The sequence below is a fragment of the Epinephelus fuscoguttatus genome, linkage group LG12 (assembly GCF_011397635.1).
Source record: "Epinephelus fuscoguttatus linkage group LG12, E.fuscoguttatus.final_Chr_v1".
Classification (NCBI taxonomy): Eukaryota; Metazoa; Chordata; class Actinopteri; order Perciformes; family Serranidae; genus Epinephelus; species Epinephelus fuscoguttatus.
In genome coordinates, this window is record NC_064763.1 from 32,291,815 (window position 1) to 32,311,490 (window position 19,676).

At 41.1% G+C, this 19,676-nt stretch overlaps 2 protein-coding genes across 3 annotated transcripts in view; one reads left to right on the top strand and one right to left on the bottom strand.

The window, feature by feature from the left end:
• LOC125898679 (phosphatidylinositol-binding clathrin assembly protein-like) overlaps window positions 1-18,169 on the bottom strand; it is a 36,879-nt gene extending 18,710 nt beyond the window's left edge. For both annotated transcript variants that reach the window (XM_049592518.1, XM_049592517.1), the window contains exons 1-7: window positions 17,252-18,169; window positions 7,317-7,459; window positions 4,991-5,066; window positions 3,432-3,534; window positions 2,828-2,921; window positions 2,633-2,744; window positions 798-904 (exon numbers count right to left, since the gene is read on the bottom strand). In XM_049592518.1, coding sequence (XP_049448475.1) covers window positions 798-904; window positions 2,633-2,744; window positions 2,828-2,921; window positions 3,432-3,534; window positions 4,991-5,066; window positions 7,317-7,459; window positions 17,252-17,381 — 765 coding nt within the window. In that variant the 5' untranslated portion in view covers window positions 17,382-18,169. The remainder of the gene's footprint in view (window positions 1-797; window positions 905-2,632; window positions 2,745-2,827; window positions 2,922-3,431; window positions 3,535-4,990; window positions 5,067-7,316; window positions 7,460-17,251) is intronic.
• The window catches only part of LOC125898682 (ras-related protein Rab-39B-like), a 45,833-nt gene that overhangs the window by 5,917 nt on the left and 20,240 nt on the right, over window positions 1-19,676 (top strand). Inside the window, exon 5 of the mRNA XM_049592521.1 lies at window positions 5,494-5,645. The gene's annotated coding sequence lies outside the window, so the exon portion shown is untranslated. The remainder of the gene's footprint in view (window positions 1-5,493; window positions 5,646-19,676) is intronic.

Here is a 19,676-nt window from a genome sequence, read left to right on the forward strand (position 1 = left end):
CAAACAGACAAACACACATTTTGTTAGACAGGTAAAATGAATGGGTCCTTAAAGTCAACGTTAGTCTGTTTTGTTTTGTTTTTCTTTGGATCGAGCGGCTGCATCCCAAACCTTCCTCCAAATGGGAACGAAACCAAGCAGAGAGAAAGCCTTTGAAGATGGCGCACGGGATAATGCTACGCAGGATAAAACTGTTTTATATTCACTGTGAAGCCTAGCAAGGACTGCAACTGTTATTAGGATAACAGTCATTATAGAGATTATATTTTTTAAAGGAAAGGGAGGAAATAAAATAAGAGGAAGAGGAGGACAGAGATAGTGATAGAAAAAGAGCTTGCTTGGGCATGCAGTGCAGGCATGTGAACAGGCAGCACGCGAGGGGTCCCTCAACTGGAAGCTCTACATGAGTGGCTCTCTGATAGGCTAGCCATTAATCACTTGTCATGGAGTAACCCCCTCCCTAGGTCAGGGTAAGAGAAGGACAGAAACAGGAGGAACATCTAGAGGCAAAAAAAAGACTTGGAAGTTTAAGAGGAGCCCCTGGACGCTGATCTGCGGTCAGTTTTTAGGTTGGAAAATATCGACCGTAAATCAGATCCAAAGGGTAACAGAAGTCTGGAGCGAATCTCAACAGGTTTAAGTGTTTTTTTCTGCAGGTTTAATTACAGGGCAAATATAGAATAACGTGTTTATAGGAGAGGAGACTGTCGAGATTCGCCTCAGACAGATATTCTCGCCCTCTCCAGTGGCGCTCTATGTGTCCTCCATTGAGTAGCAGCAGGACAAACGGACGTTACCTCTGCCACTTTGAGAAACTCGGACAGTTTGGTCATCCTGTTGAGGAAGGTCTTGTAGAGCTCCAGAGCTTCTTTGCACTGGTTCTTCTTCATGTCAAAGTATTTTTCTGTGGATCAGAAGACCAGAATCAGCATAAGATCACTATCTATTCACAAATAAAGCAAAAGCACATGTTCAGTAAATCCTAAATCAGGATTTATAGCCCTCTGAGGTGCTAGATGAAAATGTTAGAAAGTGTATACAATAAAACAAACTGCTTAAAAATCAATCTGCTACTGATTTGTCCTGATAAGCCCTGCACATCAGGTTTACGTGCAGGCTGTAATAAAGTCCACATAGAGTCCACTATATAACCATCGTTTAGATCAGATCAATTAAGTAATGAATCATTTAATGAACTCCTCACTGAAGAGTGCAATGGTCTGTTCCCAGCCCCTCACTACTCACTAGCTTAATAATTAATGGAAGAAAAGAAGGTGATCTTTAATTGGACTTTTAGAGACAGTCAGAAGAAAAACAGATTTCCCCTCATAGAAGAACTGAGTTACAGTCTTGTGATCTCAAAATCTGAGGCAGATTACGGTATTAATACAACTGTATCTGCTCCATTGTACAGGGTTCCCATGGTCATGGAAAACCTGGAAAAGTCAATGATGAAAAATGATGGAATTTTGCTCTGTGTAATTAAATTGTTCCTGTAATCTTCCATAGATCACCTTTCATGTAATGTAAAATAAGTGCAAATTTATTGTCTGTAGCTGTTGGCATAACATAGCTCCAATATCGATGTGTTAATGCCTGACGTTTGCCATCGCTTACACTATAAAATATTTGACTGTACATGTACACTAAATTACCGGCTACCAGTTGCATTACTTCCACTGTTAATTACTGTGTCATTTTTACAGTAAATTGGTGTGAAATGACAGCTGTATGCTCCGTTAACATTATTACGTTTAACTGTAACCTCACAGTAAATGCCCATTACATTACTGTGATATAGCAGTGCGTTCCTGTAAATTACTGAATTTTACTGTAACTTCACAGTTTATGTACAATTGATTACCGTGATTTAGCAATATGCTCCCGTAGAATTACTGTATTTCACTGTAAACTCACAGTTAAACTACTTCTGTAAAATTATTATATTATTTATGTGCATGAATTTCACAAAAAAAATTGAATTCAGTTTAATATCACAGTAAAAGCCTGTGATGTGATAATAATGTAATTTATTGTTAAATGTCACAGTTACAAATTGTAACTTCCTGGAAATAATTTCCAGTGTGTGTTTCTTCATTTTCTCCCGATGTTTCATCTCTCCCATGTATGAGAGTCAGGCAAGTGGGGACAGATAAATAATGTTGTGACAGTGGGATTTAAAATTTAGGGCCATGGAATCCCAAAGTTTCCATACCTATGCCTCCATGGTCTTTTTGAACTGCATCACATTTTTGAGATGAAGCAATTGATGTGGGCATGTCAGGGTGTTTAATTGTCACTTGGAGCACCAATGAGTACTTTGATTTTGTCTTAACTGCTCTGAAAGTGGCGCGTGATTGTTCAAAGATATAGAGTATTCTTATTTTTGATAAATTAACCAGCAGGCCAGCTAAATAGTTGGCTGTCATTCCCCCACTCTGGGAGCTCTGTTGCTTCATGTCCATGGACCATCTATAATACAATTGACATTTAGAGTAAAATATACACAGTTATGTTCTTGTTATGCCATGAATGGTGCTGGAAAATTCTTTATAGGTCCTTGAATGTCATGGAAAATTTGTGAAATTTTGTCCATGAAAATGTGTGGGATTGTACAGTATGTATTGTTTACCCAGCATGTTGATGACCCCTTCGTTGTATGCTGCAAACAACCGTATGGAGTCTTTAAACAGCAACATGAAAGCTGTGTTGATCACTCCGTTAGTCAGCTCGTTGGAGTTGGGCTGGAGGAAAGAAAGAAACAGACTGTATCAAGACATTGCAGTGTTTTAAATACAAGTCTTGTGTCTTTAAGTCGGGTGTTTACCTGGAAATCCAGCAGTGCATCCAGCTGGTTCTGAATGATGGGCAGAGTCTTAATCAACTTCTCTGTGTTCATGGTGCGCATCACGCCGTCAGCCCTGGTAACAAACAGGAATACATGTACACAGACACACATGCAACACACACACAGGACTCATCAGGCCTGCAGACTGATGTGTGTGTTTATGTGTGTAAGGAGGTCCCACTGATACACGCTCCCAGTGTGGGTTAGCAGCAAGAAACACATCAAAAGTGAGACTGTTCATTTTGAAATAACATATTCTCCATCTTCTCAGTTCAATACACTTCAACCTGACCAGTAGCTTATAGTAGCTGACGTTAACTACACTGTAAGTTAACTATCTTTATAGGTGAAGCTCAGTTGGCTGACTTTATGACTCTCTGACTGACTCGCTATGACTTTATGAATGACTGTTGCTAGTTGCTGCTGTTCAACTAAATAGCAAATATGTTTAAACATGCATCTAGTGCCATCTGATGAAAAGTGGAAAACAATATTCACATCCTGTTGGGATAAAAAGGCCCATAATGCCCCCTCATATCCAGTATCTGAGGTGTATGTTAGTAGTGTGTGTTGAGTTATTTACCCTCTCTTCATCTTGGTGAAGTCCACTGCTGCTAGTCTGTAAGACATGGCTTTTTCATTCAGGTAGCGGCTGTAGCGTCTGATGAAAGTTGACATGTTATACCCTGGGGAGGCACAGAGGGGGCGCTGCAGTTAGAGACTGGTCACCTTGGCCTATTTTCACTCCAGGTTAAGAAGCCATAATCCCTCTCATATGAAATGGACTAACTCCTCCATGAGCAATCTGCTTTTCTCCACACTGGCCCTCGCACCGTCTGACCTTGAGATTTATTTACTCATGCAGTTTTACTTTTGAATCTAACTAAAATGGCAGCCGGTCGATTTCTTGACAACTGTTCATCCAATCAGCTTCACACTTGGCAGGAGTATTGCTGAAGACCCAAGGAACTGCAGTGTTGAGTGCGACCTCTTGAGATCTACAGGATATATTAATAGTGTGTTATATACTCACAGTGTAGTGTATTGAGAGGGAACTTCTAATAGCTGTTACACCACTGAACAGCATGCAGGGTACAGCTCGCTCTCTATTAACAGCAGATGAATTTAAAGAGACTGAAGGTATCTCATTGTAACAAACTCAAACAATTTAAAAATCAGACATGTGCCTCTCAGAATGAACATTTTCGTTCCTGACAATAACCTGGTCCCAAGTAGCTAGCTGTTTGCAAATCATGCATATACACAGAGGTGCAGTGTCGAGTGTGAAGTAGGGCTCTACATTATGAGGAAGTTATGCAATAACTTTGTGAACTATCACAATAACGCCATCATTTGCAATAAACGGATATTAAAAGTGTAAACTGTTCTTGGCTAAGATTTACCCAGTAGCTGTGCTTGTGCCATGTCATCTCTCCTGTTTCCAAAACATTGCCAGAGAGCTGATGTGCTATTTGTCTTTTTTCGGCACAAATTCCTCTCTGGCATTCCCACTTTTGTCTGCACTCTTGTCCCACTTTCCACCTGCAGTATGGCAGCACTAGTCTAATAAAGCTCACTCGCATGTGTGCAGATTCTGCCCCGTCAGACGATGCCTGACGAAGAGGGCTCTGTCAAATTGGCCAGAGAGTTGTAACTGCATGACGCGTATCAGACAAAATAGCGCCTATAAACAGAATTTAATTCAATATGTTGTTAACTGTATTCAAAGTGTAATATCACATCTTTTGTCATGTATTTATGGAAACTGGTATGATAATAAAGAATTTTTATTGTGCAGCCATCATGTGAAGCTGTTTGCACGAGCAGGACTCAAGAAAGCTGTAAGCACCAAGGCCAGGCAATCGGCCCGTTCCGAAAAGGGATTGTTCTGAACGGGTACTGAGCCAGTATATTGAATTACAAAGTCAGTGAGCATGTGTTTCCATTTTCAGTAACATTCAGCAGCTTCTTGTATCAAACAAAGGGCACATTTATCTGTAGAGTTTCAATCCTGGACTGCAGCTTCTCTCTGAAATGGGCTTATTGATAGCGTTACAGAGCCGGGGAGAGTCGGACATAAAGTCATTTTGTTAGACGTGCAGCACTGCTGAGTTTACAAACAGCCAAATGGCATTAAATCACCTTGTAGTGCAGCTTTATCTAGAAAGTTGTTGAGGTTGAAGAGCGTGTTTCTGGAGGCAAGGTACTGCATCAATCTCTGATGGAAAAAGGACAGAAGAAAGAGTTAGTGACATATCTGAGGTTCTCTGACAATGTCATGTCATGTCCATTCAGACACAGTAACAGTGTGTTTGTCTTGCAAGGAGAGGAGATCATTTGTAGACAGGAGTTGTAGCTTCATGAGCATATTTCTTGTCTCAAAGTCATGAAAGGGAAACTTGAATGTCAAAGTTTACTATGATCCAATTCCAGAATCCTGTTTTAACAAGAACTACATTACTCTATAGAAATAAAGGTGCCAATACATGGGGCACTAACTGTTTAAACTCAAAACATCACGTCGCTACCCGTTTTGCAAAAAACTTTCTAGTTTAAATACTTGGAGAGGGTCAGTGTACCCGCTGTAATCACTCTTTCTACTCTGAGATGCTCATCGTTTAACATGTTTGATGTTTTGGTTGCAGCTCCTGCAATGTGAGCAAAGCGGAGTGAGGTGATTTGTCACGCCGGCCATTGAAATGTCAGCGGGATACATCATCCGTCCTTGCTGGACACGTGGAAGATACGGCTTCAATGAAACTCGCTGCAACAGTTGGAGAGAAATTGCTACATCCTGGTGAGTGAAATGTCAGTCTCTGGATAGATCGATGACTTGAGTGAGCCGATTGGCAATCAGTCTCTCATGTTTGTGTGTGCGTGTGGAGCTGCAGAGTAGGTTGTACAGGAAATGTCTTACTTTCATCCTTTCATATAGACTTTCCTGTGTGCTCTGCTCTGATGCTTCATTAATAGTTTATCATCTTGTGCGAGGCTGCAGCTCACATTAAATTATCAATAAATCTGTGAATTGTTTCCCCTCGACAATTAAGAGATTATCTAAATTGTTGCCAAATGGTTTTCTGTCCACTGACTAATGGAAAACTGACGAATCATCTCAGTGCTGATCGAGTGTGCTCATCCTGAAGCGGATATTCTGTAGCACATCACTCTTACTACCAACTAGACAAACCAATGCATGTAGGTGTAGGTGTGTTACAATGCATTAATCTGGATTGATTTATAGATTCAGTGATCCAACATTATCCAAACATAGATACATTTTGTCATCTTTAAGATATGCCTTTATTTTGAAATTCCCATGATGTGTCACCAATTCCATCCAAGCTCACCTCCTTCCTAAACATTCAAACAGTGCTAGCGGCCTAGCACCAGGCAGATAATGCTAACGAGCCAAGAAAGGCACCGAGGATGTTTGCTGATATCGTCTCATATCAGTCACAGGCTACTGAGTTTAATCAAGTCAAAATCGCACCGTGGCAGACTTTGTGATATCAGCAAATATTGTGATGTTGTCCAATTAATTGATATCATACCATATTGTGATGAAACGTGATTTACACCCCTTATATTCTGATGTAACTCTCAAATAACAAGAGTGATCTAAACTGACCCACGGCTGTCAGGATATGGTAGTTTTTGCTTCATAACTGTGTATCCGAAACAAATCAAGCTAAATCCCAGTATTATGAGAACAATATTTATGAATACATTTAAAGAATCAGTTGTATTCTAAAAAGTTTTTAACATTTTTGTTCTATAGAGGCCACATAATGCATTTTGATCTCATTCAAGCAGACTTTAATATCATCAGGGGTGATAAAGGTAGCAAAGATGCGAACCCTTCAGGGGGGTCCAGGGTCTGAAATTATGTTAAAGTACATTGTATTAGATAGTAGCTAAAACTGTACTTGTTTTTTTCTCTTTTCAGCTCTTGCTGCTGTTTGGTCAGTTAAATGGCAGGGGTCAGATACAAAATTTATAAAAGGATTTCACAGCCACTACAAATAAAAGAAAAACTGTCACCAGGTAATTTCAATTCAGCTCTTGTCATTTTCAGTGAGCTTAGCATTTGCCCTTTTCTCAAGCGACATAATTTAACTGCTGTAACGATCGTTGAATTCAACCACATCAAGTAACATATGTTGATTTTAGCTAAGCAAATGTGCTGTCTCATGATTCAGTCTCATGTCAAAATAAATCCAACAGACAAATGTTTAATTAAGTTGTGGTCGATATTATCGTGGCATAAAGAAAAGAACACATGCATCTTGTAAAAACTGATCTGATCTGACCTATTTTGGATTCAATTACTGATTTTTGCTGAAAGGTGAAAAGTTTGCACTCCTGTGTCAAGGTGAAAAACCACTTCTGAGTCATTTTGAGAATTTGAAAAAAACAACCATCTTTGTCCTCTCTGGGCTTCAATATGTTGGTGTGCTCAGCTCACCTCGTTGCCGTACATCATGAGGTGGTGTGTGGTGATGAGCGCTTTGAAAACCACTATCCAGCTGTTGCTGGCTGTGCGCTCCAGCAGTGTGTCTGCCAGGTGAGGGATGCTGACGTTCAGCTCATTGGTGCAATGGATCAGGTCTGGGGAGACAAAACATAGCATGGAAGAATCTGAGCATGCAGAGAAAACTGTAAAAGAATAAACCAATAATTAGCAGAGCAAAGACTTTAAGAACAGACATGTGGCCAAGAGGTAAGAGATCATTTGTAAAGTCGCAGGTTTGACTTCTATCTACCTGCCTGTTCCCTCAGTGTAAGTCACTGAATAAAAGCAGCAGCCACATGCCAATATTATAATTTATAACCTGAGAGAGCTTACAGGTTGAGTTATTAAGAATCGATAGAATGAATGAACGGCCACGATGAATGCAGTCTTATTGACTGATGCATTAATTTTGACTCACTCAATATCAGCACACAAGTCAATAAACAAATGATTATTTAATGATACAGACTGTATGGACGGATGAATCAGAACCAGGGCTGGTTTATCACAAAATCTATGTTGTGGCAGCAGTTCAACGGTGCTACATACTTACTCCAACAAAACGCCAATAAAATATCAACTCAAAAGATGGAATGTTGCTTTCCAAGGTCAATTCAACATCAGTGAGGGATGGATACTGCTTTTTAAAGACTGTGAGATGAATAGCCTGACGGTGAATAATGAATCAGAGTTTTCTTCCAGAGGATCTTTGTTAGCAGTGATGGACTAAAACTGAGTTCACTCCAATGTTTGCCCACTGAGACTCGCCTCCGGAGTGTAAATTGTCTGTTCAAAGCAAATGTGGAACACATTTCGAAAGGAAAAATGGCTCAGTGTTCTGCTGCATGTCGGATTTAAAAGGTCCGACAAATGGCAAGCTGAGCGTGTGTTTTTTAAATGAAGATCTGCCAAGTTAACTCGAGAACAGAATCCATCTTTTAAAGCAACAGAGTTTTCAGTTTTATATTTACAGTGATGCATCCTAAAAAATAATAGGTCATTCAAAATTCAGCAGTGAACGCTTAACGATCGCCTGGTGGAACAATGCCCTAAATTCTTGAAGGATTTCTCTGGCTAAAGATCAAAATGTGAAGTATGTTCGGCTTCTGTTTAATCTCAGAGATTTACGGACTCCCTTGTTAAAGAATCAAGCTTTCAGTAGCAGAAACATGCTTCATTCTTATGTGCTTATACAGCTGTGATTCAGTTGGATTACTACAAAGAAAAGCTTGTTAATATCTTCAGTGGCAAAGATAATTATTTCTCTAAACTTGACCTTGTGTGTTTTACAGTAAAACCCTTTGTTTAAATGGACTTTTACTGCAGAGCTGCTCCGTGCAGTCTGTCCAGTGATATTTATCACAAAGTTTAAGATCTTTTCCTGGAAAAATCAATTACATTTATTTCAGTATTTTGCTCTAAAAGTCCATGTTCAGACTCATAAACACAATGTTCCCTGTTTTACTGTAAAAACTTGAGATAGTGCAGATTATTTAAAACCCAAACAGGAACAGGACCTGAGCTAATGTTGTGTGAACCACATATCGTATTTAGTGAAGGAACACTGGAACAAAGTGACACAATAACATAAAAGAATTAATCACTCACAAATATGATCACATGACATGAAAAGAATCAAGTTGAGAAGTGATGGTACTTGAGTTTGACAGCAGAGCACAGCATGGTAAAGAACAGCACATCAACACGTGATGGCAAATAAAGGGACTAAATTAAAAAGGCAGATTCAGTGAGTGAAACCGCTGGGGGAGTAAGCTGAAGTGAACTTGCACTCAAAGACAGACAGAGGAGAGATTTTCCACCGAGTTACTGTGAGAAAACTTCAAGCACGGTTCGGTTTCTGAGGCAAATCTGGGGTCTGTTTCTTCCACAGGATCAGAGGTTATCAGGGTTTATTTCAAAGCTCTGTGAAGTTTTCTGCGCCCACTGAAACGCTGGATACCAAAGAGTCCCAGTTGATACCACGGTTAAATGTTTGAAGCATGTCAAAGGCGCCGAAGCACCCGCAGTTCACCGCAGCTAATGCTCCAATCCTGTTCATCTTTACTTTATTTTATGTTATTTTGGAGTGTGAAAACCTCAGCAAGGCAGCTGGTAATAACTGTAACAATACTGATTAAAGTCTTCAACGACTCGTCCAACTTTGCCTGCCACGACTGTCAGACTCTCTGCTGCAATAGCGTCATGACATTTAGTCCCCTGTACTAGGGCCAAATATAAAGATCTGTGTAACTCCAAAATCTGAAAGTGGAAAGTGAAACATTTTGAATAAATATCCATGAATAGCAATGCTAACGTCATAAAAGATGATCCATATCTGACCGCTATGAATCTGATGAGACCCCTGAAGTATCCTGGAATCACCTCTGGTTATTTCTGTTTTTATTCTACGGATTTCTTTGTTTCTCTTCTCCTAATTAAATCTCTGGGCATTAATATCAACACACTACATGGTAATGGTAGCGTTCAGTCATGCTTTACACATTGTTAATGGTTTGTTTGTGAATTTCCTTCCTGGCTCAATAATTAATGGGACCATATTGATTTCAGCTAATTAATGTTTCCTGTCAAAAGGGAACAAACAAACCAGTAAGTTGCACAAGCAACACACTTTTTAGTCATGCTAACTGCGTCGCTCTATGGATGGCAATGTCAGTGCACTACTTTGGTTTGGACTGAAATATCTCAACAACTACTGGAGGGATTACCATGAAATCTGGTGTGGACATTCATGTTCTCCTTTGAGTTAGTTCACTTTTCACTGAACTTTTCATCTGGCACCATCATCAGTTTAATTTCTCCTGTACTTTTGGTTTCCATCAGCCTCAGCTGTACTTCTTATGCCTTACACCAAATGACACTTTCACTGCCGCAGACACATTTCCAATGTCAGAATAAAATCCTGAGTTTTACTCCAGTTGGTGCTGCCTGTTGTGACCTCAATCATTTGGTGTAAGGTGGTCGTCTTGATGTTCCCATGAAATCAAGCATGTTTAATATTATATAAAGTTTTCCATCTTCATTCATACAAATACTGGAGTTCACTGATGTGAACATTGCCAACAACCAATCGCTCCACTCTCTTTAGCACCAAACAAGAAGCAGCAAACTAGGTGGACGGTAAACATGAAGGGGATGCCAGGGAGGCATAAGAACGTAAACAAGTCTCGGTTCTCTTGTACCGTGGAAAAGCAGGAGAAAATAAACTGTGGAGTGAGCAAGAGTCCGTGTTTAATTTGGCGTAAATCTGATCCACCCCACACTTATTTTAGTGAGAAATCTTAGTTTTTTTTAAAAGGTTCGCCTCTCATTCCCATGGCCTCCTCCCACTATAATAGTACAGCTAACCAATGGAGGGTGGTAGCGAGTTGAGTCAAGAAAATCCAAAATGTAAAGTTTGCACACAAATACAGTTTATCTTTATGGATTATACTGATGTAGAATTAACAAGAATACTGTCCACACATGACACCTGTTATCTTGTTTATAGAGTTATGTGTTTTGCGGACACGTAAGGAACTGTTAATATATCAAATTTCTTAAAGGGACATTTGGTGTACTATGTTCCACCAGGAGCAGGATGGGATATAATCTCAAAATGAATCTAGTTGTAGTTTTAAAAATAGTGACCCTGCAAGGTCCTCAGACTTTGCAAAATCTTAGTGTGTGACTAAAGATTCAAACAGTCTTTAGATGTAAGAGGGTGTCAGATTTTAGTCTTTAAAATGTCTTCAAGTCCTCTAGTGTATGGTAGGCTTAATGTCTCAAATGTTAGCATGATAACATGCTAAACTAAGAAGGTGAACATAGTTTCACACCTTGTCTATTTTTGCTGCATGGTGGCTGTAACAAACATGCAGGTCAGTGGCATTTATAATTTCTGTAAGTATAAAGTTAATTGTTAAGTTTGGTCAATTTAATTTATGCTCATCCAAGGAGTTTATGTTTTTGTTCCGGTTTGTCTGATTGTCAGCGGGATTATGGAGAAACTACTGGCCTGACTTTCATGGAACTTAGTGGGAGGGTGTAGCATGGACCAAGGAACAAATACAGTTCTGGAGCAGATCCAAATCACAGGGCAAATACACAAAATATTTTTCACTTTCATGAACAGTACAATAAACTGCGTTTGACCTTGGTGGAATAACTGCCAAACATCTTGAAATACAGTATATGGTAGTAAAGTTAGTAAAGTTCAGATGTATTACAGAAATACAACGATTCCATATCACAATACACATTCATGGGTACCAGTAATCCTCTGTGGTAGCTTACACATGTACTTGCTCAAACTTGGTTTCATGGAGAACCGCCACAATTAACAACACTTTTCTCTCAAACTAAGGCGCAGCTGTAGAAACATAAATACACACATATCATCCAACTAATAATACTGTAACGCACATCCAAATGTGAACTGTCTGTGACAAACTCCATCAGAGATATTAAGGAAAAATGTTCAATCCTTACGCTTCACAAAAAAAAAACAAAAAAAAAACAGTGTTATTGGCCCTAGTTTATAAGTATATAATAAATGCACAGCTGAGATGATGATGCTTCAGAAAGGCTCAACCATATTTTGGCTTTATTCTAACACTTTTGGGAATATGTTGAAACATATATAATAGTTGTGCTTGCAGATTTCCATATAAAAGTCTAGACCATTGGCCTTGGCGGAGGTCTGCATGTGCTCTCTGTGTGCCCTTCTAGTTTCAGTTATGGAGAATTGTTGGATTTTTAAGCTAATTAAAAGCTAATAGTGTGTGCAAATTGGCGAGCTTCACATGTCAGCTGCAATATTTTATGCTTAAGTGAGTTTAAATGCTTATCATCAGGCGATATTGTTAATTGCGGTGGAGATACTGATATGCATTCTTATAAGGAAGTATTTAAATCTGCAGCTGGACTGTATTTATGTGACTTGTTCTTGTTTTTGCGGCAGTATGTTGGATTAGACACAATAAATTAAGAGAATAGTGAAAAAACACTCCAGCCTCCAGCCTTAGGCCTTTATTGAATGCTGATGTTAGCATTTAGCTCAGAGCAGCACTGTGGCTAAGTACAGCCTCACAGAGCTGCTAGCATGGCTCATTTAAAAACATTACCTTTCGCAGAGTAACAGCAAAGCACTCATGCTTCTACTTGAGTGTAATCACACCTGAGTAATAGAGCTTCTTTAGTCAAATACTTCCATGCTGGGTTTGGCTGCATGTATTCCTTTGGGTGATAATACATCAGCTAGGATTTAATTATCGACAGGTGACAATGTAGATAGCCAGAGGGAGGTGATGAAATATTGACTGCCAAGTGGGATGTCTGATAAAGTGCAGTCCAGGTAGGAAATAATGTACATCAATACCACAATTAGAAATAAGATTTAGAATAACAGCGTACACACATTAATACAGAGAACAAGATGACAACATAATGTCATCAAGTCATTTCACAGCATTAGTAATGCTAGTTAGGATCAAATATAAAGCCAAGGCCGCTTTGACTGGTGGGACTTGTATTAAAATCTTTATTGAAGATGTTTTACGACTTTGGCTTTGGATAAAATGAGTCATTTCAGGACCTGAAATTGCAATGCAAGATAGGGCCATTATAACTGACACACAGATGTGGGAGTAACTGTGTGGGGGTATCCATTCATGCTGTGTCCCGTCAGACTGGCTGTGAGTCAAAGCCACAGCATCTATTGTAGTTTCCTTCGTCTGTCGTCATGTCATCTTCCTCTGGATGTCACTTAATTTGGCTAAAAGGCAAAAAAAAAATGTGACCACCAAGGAGCAAAAGCCCCTGATCATTCTCAACACGTTTTGTTGCTTTTGCAAACATCTACCGCACGTCACTATCACAGCCCCGACACACAACTGAATAAATCAATCCCTGAATAACACGGCTAACTGTGCTTTCAGGTCAGAAGGTCATTTTTGGCCTGATTACTATTCTGTGTGTGATGAATCTGGTTTCTATCGCCGCTCTCTGCTATCTCAGCCATGCAGAGTACTGCCTGGTGAAAGTGAAAATCCATTACTCTGTCTGTCATGCTCATCATTTGCTGTGGGGCAGTAAATAATCAACACTGGCCGTTTATGTCACCAACCAGTCTGTCAAGGTCATGACACTATAAGAGAAAAAATGCCAATAAGACCTGAATGAATGGCTTCAATGGCCAGCATTGCATTTGATATAGCATGCATTACATTTGGAGAAATGGCACAGCAGTTTATCTTTTCTTTTCACTGTGCCTGGCACGGATTGATGGATAACAAGTTGAGTATATTTTAAAGGTAATTGAAATGTCCTCTGTATTTATCAAACCTCTCAGATTAGATAAACTGATCCGGAATCACTGCCTAGGTTCTTTCTTTTCGATCCAAACAGAAAAACGTTACCTAAGTAAATTAGCTCCAGTGGAAATTACATTAAATTACATTAAAATTAAAATACCTTAATATGGATATTGAAGCACCCATAGTCAGTCCTTCAATATCCATATTAACATACCTTAATATGGATATTGAAGGACTGACTATGGGTGCTTTGACAAAATATTTATACAATGAGCTTTTTCAAAAGTAATCATTGGTAATATGGATATAATGACTAAGTGGGTAAAAGCAAATAATAGAACAGAACTAGTGAGAAAATTACACCACTTTACTGTAATGCAGCCTTTAAAAGCAGGGAAAGACAACACTTACGATATCACTATACAACCCAGTCGCCAGAAAATTTGTCGGCATTGTATGTTTCTGTAAACCATGGTTATGTTACATTTGTACATTATGAAGCGACCACATTAAACTTTACATTTCTTTACATTTCAACAGCGCTGCGGTTAATGTGTGGTTATATTTAAGCACGAAAACCAATTGGGCATGGTTGGGGAAAGATCATGTTTGGGCTTAGAAAACATTTTGGCAGCACAATCACTGCTGGAGAAGCTGTCAGTGTCTTGGTAAATAACAACCACCATGTCTCGTTGAAACACAAAAGCTTTTCATGGCATTACCACAGCAGGAAAAGAAGCAATGTCTTGGGGGGGAAAGCAGAAACCGCTTTTCGTGGCACTGTCCCGGCAGAAAATGTCTCAGTAAAAAAACAAACACATTTTGTGGCACAGTGCCCGGTGGACAACAACGGCAACAGGTCGCTGAAGATGATATGTATAAAACGTACAAATGTAACATATTTGTGGTTTGCAGAAACGTACAATGCCAACATGTTCTTCTGCCAACTGGCCTGTATGATATGCAATATGATTTCTAGTCTCATATCACGATATCAATACCATATCTATATATTGTCCAACCCTACCAGCAGCCTCTGTTTGGTTATATGTTGTTCCTTTAAGCTTATTCTGTGACCCACAGTGTCATTCCTGCTGAGGACTGCACCCCTCCGTTACTTCAAAACAGACCAAGTGCCACTTTTAATGACCCTGTTTGACCAGGCAGGCTGAATAAGAAGAGACTCCAGTGGTGGTCGGGGTGAATTGCACAAGAACAGCGTGGGTTACACACGTACCTGAACTCTCAGACCTGAGATCGACCCACAGTCTTGTACAGCTGACTCATCAGAAACTCCTTTTAGAGCGGTTGAGTTCATGGCCTTATCTCTGCATTCTTTATACACTTCTCTTTATTCACTTCCCCACCACGGTCCTCTCAGCCAGTCGAGGGATTACTGTAGATCCACTGACCTCCTGATCACAAACACACACACCCTTCCTGCATCTATCCCTTCACCTTCAAAGTGCAGCGTGTGCACTCGGTAAAATGCCAGAGTTGTATGTTATATCATGTCCTGGATGGAGAAGAGGGGCCCCTCGAGCAGGAAATAGAAAGTGTTTTATTGCGAAAGCTAGCTGTGTCTATTAGAACAGCTGCATCTGAATGGCTCAAGTACAAAACATTCATTCAGCTAAAAATTCAATTCAAGCTTCCAGGGGGGTGAATTGAGCCAGGCCTTCAGTTTCTGCTTTGGCATGGAGCTTTTTATTCCGCTAATGATCAGAATAAGGACCGTATCAGAACAAAAAAAACTGCCTCATGTAACCACCTCGACCGCAATGAACCCTCCCTTTCTGAGGGAAACTTCATTGTCCTTGAGAGCAGCGGTACAAACTTTTTTTTTGTATAATCCATTTGACGAATGAAAATTTGTCATGTAAATGCTCCAGATCTATTTTGGGAATATCTGCTCTCACCCTTGAGTTAAGTGACATTTACTAGTTTCTGAGAGACTCCCACTCATGGCGGGTGCTGAAGGTGGACGACCTTCTACCATTTAATAACTGCAGGGGCACTGTGTTCTTATAAAACTGTGGTTCTGGGAAGCACAATAATAAACCACTAATGGTGCCAATCACTTGATGCCCTTTAACTGAGTATTTTCTTTATAATTAAACTTCATTTGGACTCATTAGCCTGCTTGATTATCTTGTGAAATTAAAAACGTAATCACAGTCAGTGTTGGCTAATGTACCTGTGATAAATCCTCTATCTTTACCAGCAAAAATATAAACCCTCGCAAATGGTTACAGCAGTAAAACCACTGAAAAACGTAAATAAGTGATGGTCAGCATCAAGATCAGATTTGTATGACATCAAAGCAGCAGTAATTACTGGATGTCAAGAGTCACAAAAGAGCTTTTTTGTCCTGAGCGGGTTTGTGAACCTTCTCAGACACCCCCACCGGGTGTTTTTCTGCTTTAATGGCCTTTTTAGTAGGGCAAAGTGATACAGCCCTAATTTAGATGTATTGTGTTGAGGCGCCCAGTGGCATATCTTGTGAGGGAGCCCAGAATTCCCAGTGTCACCTCTGCTGTGGACATGACTGATTAATCCACTGCCAAACTTGCCGGCTGACTGGCCGGGTGTGTGGCTGGATGACTGACTCTCAGGCTGTTTGGCTACCTGCCTCGTTGTTTCTCTCAGACTGATTTCCTCTTGATTAGCCATCTTGCTATTCGCCCCCGTCTGTGTCTGTCTGTCTGTCTGTTGTAGCTGACTGTGAGTCTGACTGGCAGCACCATTGATTACCCATGCTCCCCATCGATCACGTCAAGTAATTATAGCGAGGCAGAAAAGCCACCTAACCTAATAATCACTGGTACAATCTACATGTGAGGAATCCTCCCTTGGCCTCCATGTGTATATAATTGCTGCAGTTTGCACACACAGCTCATTAGCAGAATGTGGAGATAAAGAGTCTGTCTGCTTAAATGCCTCATCCTAACACCCACCAGCCAGGGCTGTACAGTACACACACACACTCTGCTCCTCCGGCACCTCAGCACTGACAGCAGCAACACATCCATTAATGACAATAATGCACCAGAGGACATGACAGTGAACTTGAAAGTGAGAATGTGGAAATGAAGGGAAAATGTTGGTGTTGCTGGAGACACAACGCACATTTGGTGCTGAAGTGTCTTCAGAAGATGTGGTGCTGCCGCTGATAGTGGCGTTAATAATGGATAGGCCTACACTGTAAAAGCGGCTGGTTGCAAAATGATTAGCCCATACCAGAGTGGCCTATTTCCCCTGAATGACATGCACAGATTGTACCTGGCTGTTTGCCCCCCCACACCCCCCCTCCCTCGCCTTGCATCCCAAATTTACTGCTCACATTAATAGCCAGATGCATTGTTGCTTGCTGCGTAAATCCCATTTAAATCTAAGGGAATGTTATGGTGTCTAATTAAAGAGGCTGCAAACATAACCGGGCCGGATGAGAGAGAGAGGGGTGGGGGGGTGGGGGGGGGGGGTAACAGATGCTGTTTATACAAGCTATCCTTTGTGAGGAAAGATGCATGCAGGCTATCTCTACAGTAAGCAGTGATGGCATGCTTAACCTACAGTCAAGGTGTTTCTTCTTGGGTCCGCTGACTTCATGCGTCGTGGCCTTGCAGACGGCTTTGCTGATGGCAGACCCGGTCATGCTGTGCTGCGCGGCGGCGATCCGGTCCGTCAAAGACTGTCCCGACATGTTACTGAGGAGGAGGTGGCAGTGGTGGAGGTGGCGGTGGTGGAAGAGGAGGCAGGCGGAGTGATGGTCGAGGAGTCCGGGTGGGGGGAACCGGGGAGGACGATCAAAATGTCTTTAGAGGCAGGGAGGAGGGTAGTGCCCTCTGCGAGAATCGGCCGTCTGAGCAGGAGGAGGAGGAGGAGGAGGACAGCAGCAGCAGCGTACACCGACGAGGATCCGGTGGGAGAATTCATGCGGCGGCCAAATACAACATAAGACGATCACATCCAGGGAACCATTTAATATTCAATCGAAGGCATCAGCATGACCCAGCTGCAGAAATAACACATGTAAAAATCTGTATAATTAAGAGCGGCCTGCATCAAAAGTAGGCTCCTGTAATAAAATAAGACAGAGTACAGTAAGCTGTGATGTATCCCTGAGATGCCGGCGGGATGAGCCTGTACGAGGGCTGAATCCGAAATAAAGATAATCGAAAACACTACCGCTGATTATGATCAGATCTATGCGGCATCCCCTATGACTGTAGACTCATTTTTCAAAGCCGATATAAAACACCATTGTCCTTTCCCTTTTTCCTCCTCTTCCTCGCCCGGTGTCTCCTCTGAAGCAACGCACAGATCCGACCGCAAACACCTCTCTGATCCACACAGCACCCCGCGCTGGCTGCATCTAACCTCAGCCGCTTTGATTATTTATTTTTATATATCCCCCCCAGTCTTTTTAATCTTCTTACAAAAGGGTGTATATCTCTGTGTGTTGAGGTTGCCGATAGGCCAATTCCGATTTTTTTTTCCTCCCCCCCCCCCCAGTCAAACTTGTGTGTAAAATGGCAGTACATGAATCAGGTGACTGGGAAAGGAGGGCGATTGGGCTACTTGTGCGGGTCTGGGGAGGGCATCTTAAAGCAGAAGGCTGCCCCCGGTTTTTTAAGGCAAAGGGAGGCATCAGCCGGTTCATCACCTCGGTGCATGTGGAGGGCTCAAGAGTGTGATGTGCAAACTCTCCCAGATTACCTGCCGTCCAATGAAATGGAGACACATAGGGGGGGAAATCCATGATAACATCAACACAAGATGTGTCGTTTGTGTGATGCTGCAGTGTGATTCCTGTTGTCTTAAGACTGAAAATGTGTGTGGTGTGATCCTCATGTAGTCTATTTTATAGCCTAGTGATTGTCATGGCATTACAGCAGCCATAGGTGTAGATATCAGGGGGACCACAGGGGGCATGTCCCCCTCATCATTTAACACGTGCATTTGTTCCCCCTTTTATAACATGAAAGTAGCAAAAGAGTTTTATTTTGGCAAAATTAAAGCCATCCTGCACATTAAAGTGTTGCAGAAAATCCACAAATTGACAAATTGGTGCGTAAAAATTAACCAGAATGCAAGAAATTAAGTGTTTGACACTAGCCGATTTCACATGGGAGCTCCAGAGAATCAGGTCCGGTCATTGTCTGAACTTTATTTTCACACAAGTAGCACACAGCAGGAGATTGTCTGTGTCAGAAGCGTTCTCACCTATAAATACTCCCATTTGGTTTAGGCGAGGGGTGGCACCTGGGTAGAGCGTGCTAGAGGCAAGGCAGGACATGACGCAGATGACACCCCAGTCACATAGCTGGTTCATAATTTGGTCATAAACAAAGAGCCTCTTGCCATTCCTTGAATTTGTCTGACAGTTTTGTTTTCAGCCCTTACCTACAGAAGTCTCAAATCTCGTCATCTCTCCAGTCAGACATTTTCATTGCCGTCTTTGTGTACTTGACCCTTCTCCTTCACTCGCGGATGTTTGTTTGTTTCCAGTTATCCATGAGCTGCACAATAGAAACTTCATCCACATGATTTGCTCATGGTGATTTCTCCCGACAATTACCTGCTCTATTCACACATGGCCTCAATCGGACATCACACGGACTTTGTATCAGGGAACTGGCAGGTTGAAGTCCGTTTAGTGTCCGATCCAACTGATTCAGTCATTTGTGTTCTCACATTCAGCTCCTCCGGATAATGTTTAGATAATTTCAGATTTGCAATAAATGTGTGAGAGGAGCTTCTCTTAATTTTCTGGCAGAGAACCCCCAAACATCCTGTTTCATATGTGTCCCCCCAACGTTAAAATGAAACCCACGGCCTTGACAGTAGCATAGTAGCAGTAGTGTTCCTATATGATATCAGTGTGCCGATGACCTCGCAGTTCACAGTGCTAGTTTATGGTGTTTTACTATGGTACCATGACAAAATCCCAGCAAACATACAGTATAGCCTATCATTTTCCTGTGAAGTGTCCATT